This window comes from Myotis yumanensis, unplaced genomic scaffold, assembly GCF_028538775.1.
Source record: "Myotis yumanensis isolate MYYU_CA2020_CCGP unplaced genomic scaffold, mMyoYum1.0.hap1 SCAF_8, whole genome shotgun sequence".
Taxonomy (NCBI): Eukaryota; Metazoa; Chordata; class Mammalia; order Chiroptera; family Vespertilionidae; genus Myotis; species Myotis yumanensis.
The window spans coordinates 46,738,976-46,754,488 of NW_027223759.1; the positions used below are offsets into that span (position 1 = coordinate 46,738,976).

The 15,513-nt window shown below is 32.8% G+C and overlaps 1 protein-coding gene across 1 annotated transcript in view; it reads right to left on the reverse strand.

The window, feature by feature from the left end:
* Nucleotides 1-15,513, reverse strand: part of UBR3 (ubiquitin protein ligase E3 component n-recognin 3) — a 159,799-nt gene that overhangs the window by 80,813 nt on the left and 63,473 nt on the right. The window contains exons 11-20 of the mRNA XM_070422781.1: nt 15,190-15,276; nt 13,218-13,283; nt 13,045-13,134; nt 12,154-12,282; nt 11,421-11,473; nt 11,189-11,322; nt 10,776-10,860; nt 9,085-9,227; nt 5,931-6,027; nt 1,782-1,923 (exon numbers count right to left, since the gene is read on the reverse strand). Of these exons, the coding sequence (XP_070278882.1) occupies nt 1,782-1,923; nt 5,931-6,027; nt 9,085-9,227; nt 10,776-10,860; nt 11,189-11,322; nt 11,421-11,473; nt 12,154-12,282; nt 13,045-13,134; nt 13,218-13,283; nt 15,190-15,276 (1,026 nt within the window). The remainder of the gene's footprint in view (nt 1-1,781; nt 1,924-5,930; nt 6,028-9,084; nt 9,228-10,775; nt 10,861-11,188; nt 11,323-11,420; nt 11,474-12,153; nt 12,283-13,044; nt 13,135-13,217; nt 13,284-15,189; nt 15,277-15,513) is intronic.

Here is a 15,513-nt window from a genome sequence, read left to right on the forward strand (position 1 = left end):
AGCTAAGAAAAAAAATCACTTTATTAGATACTGCAAAAAAATTAAAGTGACTTTTCTGGGAAATTTTATTAACATGTTCTATATTAATGTTTGTTAATAAACATGTCAGGAGAGAAAATGTTTTACTGACATCGGTTTTTAGAAAGTTGACTTGCCAATGCAATGTCAGTTAGAAAAGTTTTTTCTATTATTATTAAATTAAAAGCTATTATAAAGTTCAGACCTTAAAAAATTTGTTCGTAATAACCTTATAAAACTGCCTTTCTATTTTTGATAAAATGCTATTTTTACAGTAAGCAAATAAAAGGTTGAAAAATATAACTTGAGAGAACATAAATCATTCACAGTAAGACTTTCATTTTTAAATCATAAATTATTGACTTACTACTCATTAATTATAACAGTGCTCAGATTAACCATCTCAACTAGTTATTTAACCTCTAAAACTCAAAAATCATATCTGAAAAATAAAAATAACACCTTTACCTCATAAATTTTGCTAGAATTAAACAAAGTAATGTATATATAAGTACATATAAAGCATTTGAAACAAAATCTAGCACTAAGTAAACATTCAAAAATGTCTGTTATTTGTAAAATAAATACAAATACAATTTTAGTAAGGAAAAATATTTTACTTTTTTAATGAAGAAAAGAAAAATTTTAATCATCTTATTGAATAATCCTCTTGGAAATTAATAAAAATAAACCACTTAAGATATTTTGAAACACATGTCTAAAATTTTAACAAGAATAAATTGAAAAATTGCTCAGGTAGAGTTGAAAAGAAGGGAGGGATACAAAAATCTAAAAGGATTATTCCATTACTAGTACATAGCAAACATTAAGAAAAAATCTAGTGTCTATTTAACTAAGTTTAATATATATTTTCTTAAGTAATTAATAAATGTATATGTAGTCATTAGAAATTTGCATAACAAATATGCTTATTTTTCTTTTTATGCTTTTTAATTTTTCAAATTCTAATTAGGAAGAACAGTAGTTTTTCTTTGTATCTAATTATATGTTTATTATGTCTATAGTTACTTTGTAACTGTCTATAGTAATTTCATCTTATAACATAAGTATAGTTCTTTTGTCTTTCATCTCTTATCCAGATTACATCATAAATATGCCTGTTTTATATGCATACACCACAATATTATGCGTGCAATTTTTTAGTACACTATTAATGTTAGCCAAATAAGTAAGTCAGTTTATGTGAAAAGAGCCAAGAATAAAACAAATTCAAGGTAAGGAGAAAGTAAAAATATCATCCTTTGAGTTTCTAAAGTCTTTAACACGAGCAAAATCTTAATGTGTCATATAGGAACCCATTCACATCCCTCCATGTCACATTCCTGATAAGAGCGAAAAAACCAAGAGAACAACCTTAAACACAGGGTTACTGGCCCCATGGCTGTCATCTTAGTTTTGTCATGTTAGTAGCTACTGGTGGTTGTTTGGTCCCTGTTGTTCATCCCAATCTTCCTGTAATCTCACCATATTCACTTTGTGTTCTACAGAAGCTATCTATAAATATTCCTAATCTGGAACTGGATAACATAGTTTCCCACAAAGAATGGTATAGTTATTCCATTATTTTTAACTCAGAATTCATAAACATGTGATTATAACATACCCTCATACATCTTAAATGTATAAAAACACTTTGCTTTATAAGTGGTACTTCTATGTAAATATTATCCTTTAGCACTTCTATTTGAAAATTATGGAAATAAATTCTAATCGGAATCTTTCTATTCAAATCACTACTGTACCTTGTAAAGCAGAGTGAATAGCACAATATGTAAAGTTTTACAGTGCAATAGTCTCATGAGACCTTTATAGCTGGGATGGAGTGGTGTCCTTTTCTTATAAGGAGGCCAAGGATTTCCAGGGAATTTTCCATTCTGTTTTAAACTGTAAAAATAAAACAAAACTAAAATTAGATGGTAGACTCAAGATTAAACTGTAGTATAAACTGTGATTTATTGTCATTAATTTCTGTCACATTTCCTATGCAGTACTTTTTTTTTTAAACCTCACCCGAGGATATTTTTCCAAATATTGTCTACCATTTTTAGAGAGAGTGGAAGAGAGGAAAAGACAGAGAGAAATATCGATGTGATAGAAGCACATTGATTGGTTGCCTCCTGCACGACCCAACCAGGGCCCAGGCCGAGGAGGAGCCTGCAACAGAGGTATGTGCCCTTGACCAGAATCAAACCCAGGACCCTTTGGTCAGCAGGCTGACATTTTCCACTGAGCCAAACAGTCTAGGGCTATGCAGTACTATTTTAATCAAATTGCTTAATATTGTTAAATGGGCCCTCGCCAACATTGCTTAGTGATTAGAGTGCCATCCTGTGCACCAAGGGGACAGGGGTTCCATTCCCAGTCAGGGCACATACCCAGGTTGCAGGTTCAATCCCTGGTCAGGGCACAAGTGGATTGGAGGCAACCGATCAATGTTTCTCACATCAATGTTTCTCTCTCTCTCTCTCTCTCTGCCCCCTCCAACCTTGCCTCTCTCCCTCCTTCCCTCCCTCTCTCAATGAAAAAATACATATCCTCAGATGAGGATTGAAAAAGCCAAATGAACATTATTATTGCCTTCCATATTGAATAAAAATGAGTGGAGAGAGCTAAAACTAAAGAGAAATATGAATAGGAAAATGTTAACAAAGGAAAACAAACAGAAAGAATACAAAGTAAAGAACTAGGCAAACAAATTCCCAGTTGTGCCCTAGCCAGGTAGCTCAGTTGGTTTGAACATTGTCCCCAAACGCCAAGGTAGAGGGTTCAATCTCCCTTAGGGGCACATGCAAGGATCAACCAATGAATGCATAAATAAGTGGAACAACAAATCAATGTATTTCTCTCTCTTCCTCTCTCTAAAAAAAAAAAAAAAAAAAAAAAAAAAAAAAAAATCAATAAAAATATATTATTTTAAATTTCCAATTGCAGTAACTGAATAAAATAGATAACCTAAAAATTCCCCACTACAGCTGGGAAAGCTGGATAAAACATAACATATAACCTTTTGAAGGCATATCTGAAGCACAAAAGAGAAAGTAAAGTTCTCCAAGGTAACAGGGGAAAAAATAACAAGCACTAACACTGTGTTTGCCAATGGTTTTAAAGTCTTTGAGATCTCAAGGTGTTGGACTCACACCAGGCTAAGAGATGGAACTGAGATCCCACATAAAGCTGAGACCTGAAAAGCTTTACCCTCAATGAAAGGATAACTCACAATGAGAAATAAGAAAGTTTGTCTCTTCTGTGATAGAAAAATAACAGATTCCCAGGAAGATAATAATCATGAACTTATATGAACAGAAGACTCAAAACATAAAAGGCAAAATCTGAGAGAATTACACAAAGAAAGTGACAAATCCACACCCTTAATAAAGGATATTAACATACTTCTAACACAGTGGTCGGCAAACTGCGGCTTGCAAGCCACATGTGGCTCTTTGGCCCCTTGAGTATGGCTCTTCCACAAAATACCACCTGCGGGGCGCACACCTACAGTGTGGTTGAAACTTCGTGGCCCATGCGCAGAAGTCGTTTTCAGCCTGGGCGAGTCTATTTTGAAGAAGTGGCGTTAGAAGAAGTGGGGGGTTTCAGTCGGTCGGGCCGCAGGATAGCGGGATACGCAGCGCGGGGGAGGTACATTGTTTTGAGGTACGTTCGTTGAGGTCGACCCCTTCCAACTCTCCCATCCACGCTCATCTATGTGAAACAAGTACACAAGATGAGACCTGAAAAGGTCTCATTGATTGAAACAAGTACACAAGATGAGTGTGGATGGGAGAGTTGGAAGGGGTCGACCTCAGCAAACGTACCTCAATCAGATTGAGGACGTTTTTAGCAAAGGCCAGCTTAGGAGTACCCTAATGAAGTTAATAACAATGTACCCACCTATATAGTTTAAGTTTAAAAAATTTGGCTCTCAAAAGAAATTTCAATCGTTGTACTGTTGATATTTGGCTCTGTTGACTAATGAGTTTGCCGACCACTGTTCTAAGAGAAAGCCCAGTAAAAATAAATTGGTAAGGATTTTGAAGATTTTTAACAACACAATTGACAATCTCGACCCAGAGACAAATAAAGAACATCCATTAGAGAATACACATAATTTTAACTAATTTTAGAACATTTATAAAAATTGAAAAAACAATAAATTACAAAGTAAATCTCAACAAATACAAAAAGAACTAATACACAGATCACAATCACTTATCACAAAGCAAATACAACTAGAAATCAAAGATAACCCCAAACCCCAAACATATAGATCTAAACCAGGTTTCTCAACCTTAACACTAGTGACATTTGGAACCAGGTAATTCTTTGTTTGGGGCGCAGACCTAGCATCTACTAGATGTCAGTAACAACCCTTCCAGTCTTCACACAATGCCAAGTGTCTGTGAAGGACAAAAATCATCCCAGGTTGAGAACCACAGGTCTAAATGAGTTCAATTAAAAGTCTATGTGAAAAATAAAAGATGCAATTCTGTTTGCTTCACAGAGGGCGTAGCATATGACAAGCATTCCATAAAGGTGCATTGTTAAATAAAACGTCCTCTTTAAAATTGATTACAAGGCTTTAAAAGTTTTAGCCCAATCCTAGTCCAAATTTCTATTTATTACAATGTAAGAGAGAATAATAAAATGTACTATTCATTTAATTCTTACGTAATACTCAAATGAACAGCCACTACCACTGCCTCCTGAAAAAAAGGCAGAACCACCTAAAACAACAGTATTTAGAAAGGCCACACTAGGTTTTTTCCATGTAAATGCTTTCTCCCACCCATCTTTAATTTTTTAATGTGAACCACTCAAATTTATTTATTCAACAAATATATTCTAAATGCCTACTATGTGCCAGCACTGAAAGAATTACTGAAAATGTAAAAGAGATATACAGACAAAAGTATCTTCCCTCAAGGAACTAACAGTATAGTAAAAGCATACAAGCAAATAGTTATAAAACCACATAAGCATAGAAAGAAACTGCTAAGAAAGCAGAAAAAGGGCAACTTCAGACTATCCCCCTAAGGGTTTTAGAGAAAAACAGGGAAAGATGCTGATGAGTAAATTAGGTTTTGTTTTATTTTGGGGGAGGTGCACCAAAATTTGGCACCAAAATTTTCTTCAAATACATGTGTGATGGATCTTAAATTCAACGTATCTCTATTATTACAAAATCTGGCAAAAGAGAAGTTTCAGTTATACCTAATACATTTATACTTTGATAGTTATCTGGACACATATTTTTTCAAAATTAAAGACATCTATATCAATTTAAACTTGTTTTTTAAATGTTTACCTTAAGCTTTAGAAAAGCACAAATAAAATATGATGTTCAAAAATATAATATTAATTACTGAAGTTTAAAAATAAGTGGAATTAATACATTTAAAATAATCTAGAACAACATACAAAATTGAATGCATTAAAAAGATATCCTTCAAAACTTTATTTTCTGCAATCATCAACATTTTAAACTACTTTAAATACTTACAAGTAAAATTCATTTTATTTTGGCTATTTTCCCAGTTAATAGCAATATTACCATACTTTTTGATACCCATTATCTCTGATATCAGACAATTTTATTCTCTTAACTTGTGCCTCCTCTAGTGGTTTAAAAGTAGAACAACACAAAACCAATCTTTGAATTCCACTGGTTTTATGTTTTATAAAATTTATTTTTATCAGATTAAAATCAGATTTTAGGTCAAGATCTTGAGAACATAAGTCTCAGCCAGATTATTTTTTTTAATCTTAAAATATTTTCTCCTCTAAAGACTGAGAGCATACTTTAATGAGAGCATATCACATCTGTGTTATAATTGAAATGTTTCTATATAAATACAAAATGTCCATTATTATACTAATCAATATAACGAACTTACAATGCTGTATATCTGTCCATTGCAGACTGCACGTCTCTACGGTAAACTGTTCGAAGAATGACCATGACGGGGTCAAACTCCTGATCCCAGACTTCAGCTATTATTCAAAAGAAAGTAGAAACAAAACACTGACTTCATAGGAATAAAGCCAATCTCTAATGATGAATTACATTAAGTATATTTTAAATTTAAAAGATAGGAGAGTTTAATTAGATATATTTGCTTTAATAAGCTTGATGTCATGAATACTTTCTAAATCAAAAATCATTAATTTCATCATTATGAAAGTTCTCAAGTTCACCAAGAACTAGTGAGCAAAAATTTTTATATAATAATACCCCACCATAAAAATTTAGTTTACTGGATATTTTTTATAAATTGTCAACCAGAAAGTGAGAAACACAATGCATTAACACTTTTCAAAGTTGTCATGGTAATGACATATTGAAATTGATCTCCTTACCTTCTCCATAATTACGAACCACTATCCTATGTATGATGGTACACAAGATGATTTTAAGTATTAACTATACAAACCTTTTTATTTTAATAATTATATTAATGTGTATTACAAAAATGTACATTGTAAATAAAACCTGTGATCTCACTAATAATCATGCAAAGGATGAGGCAAAGTTTTAAAAAAGTGAATCTATTTAAGAAAATACAGTATACTACATGTATAATAATAGAAATGATATTTAGATGTGGCAAAATCTACACAATGGAATAATAATTCTAGAAACTGCTACCTCTTTCCTAAATTAAGCTTTTTCCCCTCTCAGTATCTGTAGCAGAATTCTCAACATTTGGAAACATAGTAAGAAGCTTAATAGTAAGAAGGTTAAGATTCTTCCTATACATCTACTATAATTTCAACTTTCTGACATAAGAAACTTTTAACAGTTGTACCTATTTTCTTTTTTTCTTTATTGATTAAGATATTACATATATGTCCTTATTCCCCCAATGCCCGCCCCCCCACTCATGCCCTCACGCCCCTGGTGTCTGTGTCCATTGGTTAGGCTTATATGCATGCATACAAGTCCTTTGGTTGATCTCTCCCCCTTAACCGTACCCTCCCCTACCTTCCCTCTGAGGTTTGACGGTCTGATAGATGCTTCTCTGTCTCTGGATCTGTTTTTGTTCATCAGTTTATGTTGTTCATTATATTCCATAAATGAGTGAGATCATGTGATATTTATCTTTCTCTGACTGGCTTATTTCGCTTAGCATAATGCTCTCCAGTTCCATACATGCTGTTGCAAATGGTAAGAATTCCTTCTTTTTTACAGCAGCATAGTATTCCATTGTGTAGATGTACCAAAGTTTTCTAATCCACTCATCTGCTGATGGGCACTTAGGCTGTTTCCAGATCTTAGCTATGGTAAATTGTGCTGCTATGAACATAGGGGTGCATATTCCTTTCTGATTGGTGTTTCTGTTTTCTTGGGATATATTCCTAGAAGTGGGATTACTGGGTCAAATGGGACACACTATTTGTCTTAAATTATCTTAAGTATGATCTAAGATCCTTAAGATAGTCCTTCACAAAGACTTTTGCTACTGTTTCTATTATCATTTATTATCCTTCACTTTTAACTCTATTAATTTGTAAAATTAAAATGCCAATGCTTTTATTAGAATTATGAAACCATAGCAATGGAAGAAAACTTCAGTGCTTAACAAGTCCAGAAGGCTTCAAACAGTGTTCCATTGGAGCTGAATTTCCAGAGGTTTAACAGGGGCCACTTTGGAGCAAGGAGGTGTCAAAACAGACAAGAAGCTATATATCCGCTACTCACACACACTTTGACAAGAGTCGGGCTGCTTTTAGCAGGTTTGTATAGCAGATTTACTTAAGGCTTAGTTCCCCAAAATTATAGAAAGGTTTATTTAATCGCTTTTGAAAACCTTAAAAACCATTCATTTTGCAAATAAGTCAAATCCAAAGATAAACTAATTTTCTCAACATCACACAACTAGCTAATACAATTCAGTACTGTATTTGAATACGACACCCAATTTCTTGCCTCTAATCTTCAAATACCCAGTGCTCCATCTCAGTGTCTAAAACTTTATTGTGTATGACAATCATCTTGTAGAGCTTGTTAAAAAAAAAAAAAAAAAAAAAAAAAAAAAAAAAAAAAAAAAAAAAGCATACTCCCAGAATCCATCCCTAGCGATCTTAATGAGAGCAGATTTGGTTTTCAATAAGGACCACAGATGAGTCTGACAGAGGTAATCCTCACCGCACACTTTAACACGCACTGTACCATACAGGAACACCACTCCCCTTGGAAGCTCACCTAAATTTTAGATACAAAATTGCTCTCTGCAACAAAGAAAAACTTTTCCTTTAATGGAATATGTCACAACCAGAAACTTTGAGTTATTCTTTGTAAACTCCCTGAAAAATCCCACACAAGAAGGCTTATTCTGCTGTTTTGCCGAACACAGTACATTCTATTTACAACTTCAAAGTGGGCATCAGTTTTTCATTTAGAAAACGAGTACTGAGGTGGTCATGAAGCATGTAATTGCTACTTCTTTCAAAATTTTACCTTACATTAGTGAAAATGTGAAAGTTAAAAAGAAAAGACTGTGAATCAAGACTTTACCTACTTCTGGCTCTTATCAAACATGTTATCTATAAATCCCAGGGGAAATCTTAGAAAATCAACCATTTAAGGAAAGGATTCTATGTTTTCAAAATGTAAGAAAATGTTTCAGTATTCTATATAGATTTTAATTTCACCTGCTTCAAATTAAAATTTGGGTGGTGAATACTATTTCCAAATCAAATTTTGAAAGCAAATACATTCAAAATGTTTTTAGGTATATATTTTGTTTTATAATTCGTGGTTTATTTACAGTTCGTTCACTTATAAAAATGAACTAGATACAGTTCATATATAAAGTTCCTTTTATAATTCAGTCATCTAAAAAACTTTATTATAATATAAAAATCATAGATTTGTAAATAAGTGATAGCAATATCACTATATACCATAAAGGACAAACATACATCTATAAGAAAGTTGAAGAAAAAACCCAAAGCAGAATAAATGAAAGGCAAAACATTTTTTTTCAGTATACACAACTCACCTTCAGGAAAACTGATATTTAAAAGAATTTATGTACATAAACGTACCTTTAGGAGTATACATGCCTTGTTGCATAGAACCTCCAGGTTCAAAAACAGGAGCCTTAAAATCAGCTACAGCTGATAAAACTGATTCAAAGCTATAACTGCCTGGAATAATGCCACTTTTGGGATTTGGATTTTCTGGAATATGAAGTATGTGTCAAGAAAAAAATTCATGACTAAAAGCCAGATTTATAAACTTATTAAGGTACCCCAGTTTCTAACCGTTTTTGCTAAAAAGGCAGAATTGTCTGTAATACATGAAATTGGCCACAAGAGGGCTATATATAATTGTGAATTTTAAAAATATTTTTAATCTGAAAGCCTACTAATAAAGTATATGCTGAAGTTGTTCCCAAGTATATTTCCCCAAAACTAATTAATCAAATTTCAGAAAAGGAAAAATAAAACTCTAAAAAAATAATTTATATTTTCAGCATTTTACAAATGTGTGCTTTCCCTTAGAAAATCAAAGAGAGCAGACTAAAAATTAACCAAGATTTTTACGAGTAAAGATTGTTTTTCCAAAAACACAAAATGTCATCTCAAAGTAAAAAGAAAAAGATGCTAAGCAAATTTTTTAAAAGAAGGAAACCAGAAAACCACAGACTCTTTCCCACTGGTTTCACATTGAAGTGTACAATTCTTTTAAATTCAAAATTTCTCATATGCTTTCTCTGTTACAGAACTGATACACAGTATATAATTGTTTTAAAAAATTCTAAAACAACAACAGGATGCTGCTTATGAAAATCTTCAAAGTTATCAAACAGGAATTCCAATAGGAGTCATTTCACAAAATTGTAGCAAATTATTCCAAACATATTCACAATATACAAAGTAATTTAGTCAAAAATTTACAAGAAAAAATATCACAAAATAACATGATGATCTTGGTCTAAGATTTTATAACAACAAAAAATAACATATCCATGTATGCTCAGTCCTATACAAGGAACCATTAAGTTTTCAAAGTTGTAGACAACAATCCTTGCCCTTAAAAACCTCTTGGTTTAATAGTAAACTCGAAGAAAAAATCCTCAGAATGTTTAAAACCCTGGTAATAATAATTATAAGGCAAACCTCTAAACTTTAACCAGAATTCCAGCCAGGCTATACGATAAAGTACTCGCTGCCTTTTACAAGGTGTCCAGCTTTCTTTCACAAATACTGTCCTAGAAGGTCATGCATATCCTTGGGTGCCCAGAGCCATCAGTCCTGAGGTCTAACAGAGGCCTAATAAGAGCTCACTGAGAGCCCTAGCCGGTTTGGCTCAGTGGATAGAGCATCAGCCTGCAGACTGAAGGGTCCCAGATTCAATTCTGGTCAAGGGCACATGCCCAGGTTGCAGGCTCGAGCCCCAGTAGGGGGCGTGCAGGAGGCAGTCAATCAATGATTCTCTCTCATGACTGATGTTTCTATTGTTCTTTCCCTCTCTCTTCCTCTCTGATATCAATAAAAAATACATTAAAAAAAAAAACCAAAAAGAGTTCCCTGAGAGGTGACAATTAGAAGCAAAAACATCTGCCACTAGCCCTGAAGACACAATTGAACAAACACTTGGAGTTCTTTTTTCCATACTATTTTTCAAATTCAAAAAAAAGTTTAGTCAAAAAGTGATATATCTTTAATCTATAAAAATTACTTATTATTTACATCCTGCAACTATTAGTAAATTAAACTTTTAAAAGGATATGAGGTCCAGCAATGAACTATGTGTCCTGTCATTCATACACAGCTGGGCTACCATCTCTGCCCTAAGAATCTCATCATCAGACATTCCTAAAATAATTAAAAACAGAATTAATAAATCTGAATTAACAAATTATAAAGAAACAACTTATCACACATTTTATTAAGCTGTTTACCAAAAATAAGATGCTTTAAAAATTAAAGAGCAAAGAATACAATGCCCCAAATATAACTGCATTTTAACTACCTGCTGTTTGCAGTTCCCTTAAATTAAGGGTTTTAACATATTAAGTTTGAAACACTGTTTAAATATGTGCACATCCTTTCCTTTTTTCCATAAGCCAGTTATTAACACTGGGAGGGAGAGGAAAGGGAAGAAAATATTTAATACCCAAGTATTAGTATCATTGCTTTTTACCTAAATGTAAACGAAGACTCAAAAGAATCACAAGAAATGTAAGAGCGCCTTCTAACATCGACCTCTCATGCTCTGCATCAAGTACTGTGTTTTGATGTTGCGACGCCATTGTCAACAAATCCACTACCTTAAATCTATGAGAAATATTTGAGACAAATTTTTTGAATGTTAAAACAAAATTAACTTAAATTTCAAATATTTCCTAATACCTGTCTTATAAAAGTATGCTTACCTTTCAAAGACAGATGAAATAAAATAATCTGGGTCAAGTCTAGAAGCACAAACCTTCAAAAGACAAAAAAATCAAAACCATCAATTTTATTTCTCCATATTCAGTTTTACCTCTTATATCAATCATGTTGGGTATTTTTTTTTAATTTTTTGCATCTATGATGTTTTGAAATCTTGGGGAGGCCTTACAGACCCTGCAAGAGACTACCCAGGTACTCTCAAGGAGAGCTAATTCCTAAAGAGAGTAAATAACTCACTTGGGAGCCAACCTCTTATATGCAAGTCAGTCACCCCCTTTATCTAAGTCACATACACCATCCAGTATGCCCCCTACAGTAAATCAATCCAGGACCAAGTACCAGATAGACAGGGACAGTCCCTATGCCACAAAAACCCACCAAAATAATTCAAACTAGCCAATCTTAAAGTGTTTCCTCTGCCCTGACTTGCCTTTCCTATGGAAACACCAAAAAAAAACAGAGAGAGAGAGAAAGTTCTACTCTTATATTTCCCCTCTCCTGCTTCCACTTCCTGCACAAATCTAATGCTTCTTCTGTGGTCCTGCATGATGTGGCATGGCCCCTTCTCTTGGGAAATGTAATGAACAAACTCTTCTTTCAATAGCAATGACCTCTCTGTGTTGTCATTCAGTCCTATGAATAAATTAGAATCCTGTGGGTACAAATGAGACATTTCCAATCTAAAGTACAACATCTATTATCAAGTTGGCTTACCTGTAATAGGTAAATGTCAGGATCGATCATGGAATTACAGAAATGAGATTGAACATAGGTCATGGCTTGTCCTTTGATTTGCAGACCATTTCTTACCCACATATTGCTGTGGATTTCAGCAAGACTTGCCTAGTAAAATAAAAATTATGTAAATTGGACAAAGAAGTCATCTAAATTCAATCTTTATAAAATATGTTATATTAAAAAAATCACTCCAAATATTTTATAACTTAATCACAGTATGAGCCTGACATTCTGTCCAATGTTAATTTAAGACATTCAATTCAAATATATACTTTAAATTTTTTAAATGGTTTTTATGTGGTCTCTTTTGTTGGAATTGTATATGTGAGTTAGTTTTATAAGAGTTATTTAGTGATGGCTTCTGGATATATTTATAGTAATATTCACTGAACTATTAAATAAGGAATCTATGAGAAATATTTGAGACAAATCAAGTAGGTGAATTACCCCAAACAACATGGATAATAAAATAGTGGTGACACCAAGGCTATAATCCATTAGGTCTACTAACTCCCCAAAGCAGTCCCATAAACTTTCCCTACAAATAAATATAGTGAAAATAATTCCTGAGAAAACTATAACTAAGTATAAATCTCATAAAAGCAAAAATTCCTAAATATAACCTAGCAAAAATATCAAAACTAAGTTTAATGTTTTTTAAATCTTTATTATTGAAAGTATTACATAAGTCCTCTTGTTCCCCCATTGATTCCTTCTAGCCTGCCCTCGCCCCCCGCCTCCCACCCCAGCAAAATTTTTCAAACATTTTGGCTACTAAAACAATGATAATGGCATAAAAATAAAATAAAGGAAGAATCATTTAACCAAATAATTCAATCAAAATGCTTTAAAAGCCTGAATACGTACTTGAATTTGGAGTGGATGAATCATTAGTTTCATTAACATTTCCTGATCTGGTAAAACAGAATCCAAATCTAGTTCTTGACATTTCACAGCCTAAAAAAATATGATTAAAAAGTTACTAATTGAATACTTATTTTCTAATATTAAAAAAAATAATTGTTTAATGATAATCTTACCTTACTCAGAAACATAGCATAGTAACGATGTAGTGGCAGATGAAAGGTGACTTGGTTGGGAGCTGGCTGGAATAAACAAACAAAATCCACAAGTCAAAGAATGTTTTACAGAAGTTCAAAGAAGGTTTTAAAATGTTGAAACCACACTTTCACCTTGATTTATTCCTATATTTTTAATCAAGACTTAAAATTTTAGAAGTATAGCTTTAAAAAATACATAGAAAGATAAAACTATTCTATTTTAAACACCTAAATATAAGTTCCTGAAGGCAAAAATTGCATACTACTCAACTCTGAAGCTTCTGAAGCCTCTGAAGCCTCCAGCACAGAATAAGAAATGGGAGAGATGTCCCTTTACAGTAGGCCACTTGGGAATCTTCAAATGCATGCATACCAAACACATAATAGTAACATGAACAATTGCAGCTCACCAACATTGAGCACTCATCATGTGCCAGTTCCCACTTTATTCACATTACCCCATTTAATCCTCATAAAAATCCTGTGAAGTAGGAACTATTAATAGTCTCATTTTATAAAAAGGGAAATTCAAGCTTAGAAAACATAAGTAACTTCCTAACAAGTAGAAGAAGTTAGTTTGGACCCACTGTTATATTCAGAGTGGTAAGAGCCTCTGATTATAGTCCTAAACTGAGTATAGGTGAAATGCTTGCCTAGGTTCCTTCACGAGGTAAGTGAGATGTTCCCCATATCAGTGCTGAACACACAACTTCCATAATTAAGCTTAGTACAATATATCTTCAAGACTTTTGGCAACCTTGTGACTATTATAGAATTTGTATTTTAAATCTGTGAATCCCATGGGTCACGCTATCACTATAGAGCAAAAATACACAAAAGCTGTCTTTTTTAAACAAATTTTAAAAAATTAAAGAAGTATTTCTAATGCTTTTATAAATTTTAGTAAAGTTTTTTCATGTTAAAAAATATTGTCCAGAACATTCAGATAATAATGCTAATATAGTATCAGTATAGAATTATAAAGAGCTGCAATATGTCAGATCCGTGAAAGTTTTTTTCAAAAATATGAGAATAGCATCCTCCTCATTATGTGAATAAAAGTCTATAAATTAGTCTAATAAGTAAAAGTTTGCCTTCCATAAAAAGGAAGAAATTTCTGACACATGCTACAAGATGGATGAACCTTGAGGACTTTATGCTAAGTGAAATAAGCCAGTCACAAAAAGACAAATACTATGTGATTCTACTTATATGAGTTGCTTAGTTAAAATCATAGAGACAGAAAGTATAATGGTGGAGTAAGGCTAGGGTGTGGGAAGGGGAATTTAATGGGTTAGTTTCAGTTTTGAAAAAAAACAACAACAACAACAACAAAAAACAGCAGAGGTTCCATCTGTGTAGGACTCAAAAATCACCCAGGGAATTAAAGTAGTCTGAAACATGGTCTTCCTTCTACATATGGCATATTGTGATGCCACTTTATAAGAGGAATAAAAGGGGCTTCTAATAGTAAACGTGTCTGACTAATTAGAAGCAAGCCCTTGCTTAATTCATACAGAGCCTGTTCTATGTTATTCATTATTAATAACAAGCACCTTTGTTCAAACCCCCTCAAGAACGATGACCAATTTAAAAAGTTGTGATACTGTTTCCATCAATATTCCCCATCCTATTCACATTTGCACTGTCATTTTTATCTCTTCAAATAAAACTAATTTACTCCTGACAAATACTGAGACATACACATTTAAGCACAGGAAAAAATATCATGCCCTTCTCTAGGAAATAAACAAACATAAGTAATGCACTGTGGAACCTCCTAGATGTCAAAGAACTGGTGTCCCACTTCTTCCTTTATAAAACTTAATGATATTATTCACTCTGACTTCTTTCCCTTGTCCTATGAAAAGGTACTCATTATTTTCAGTGTTAAATGTAATCTAACAGTTCTTTTCTTAAATGCTTTTACATATATCAAAAATGTACATACCTCATCTACAAAGTTAATTGCATCAAACCAGTCTTGAAGAGCTTCAAGGCAATATCTAACAACATTTCGAGTATATTCTTGGGTTTCCTAAAATAATAAGTTATACAGCACATATATATGTGTGTGTATTTTCAACTTCAAATTATATGCAATACATAAAACTAAGTTATATGCATTATATATAATGGTAAAACATTTTTTTCAAAACAAGTACATTTGTCATTTCAAGAAATCATCCTTTCACAAATACTAACAATCAATGACAATTATAAAAATTAAAGAACACAGTCTGCTACATATTCCTTTAAATGAATCAAAGCTGAA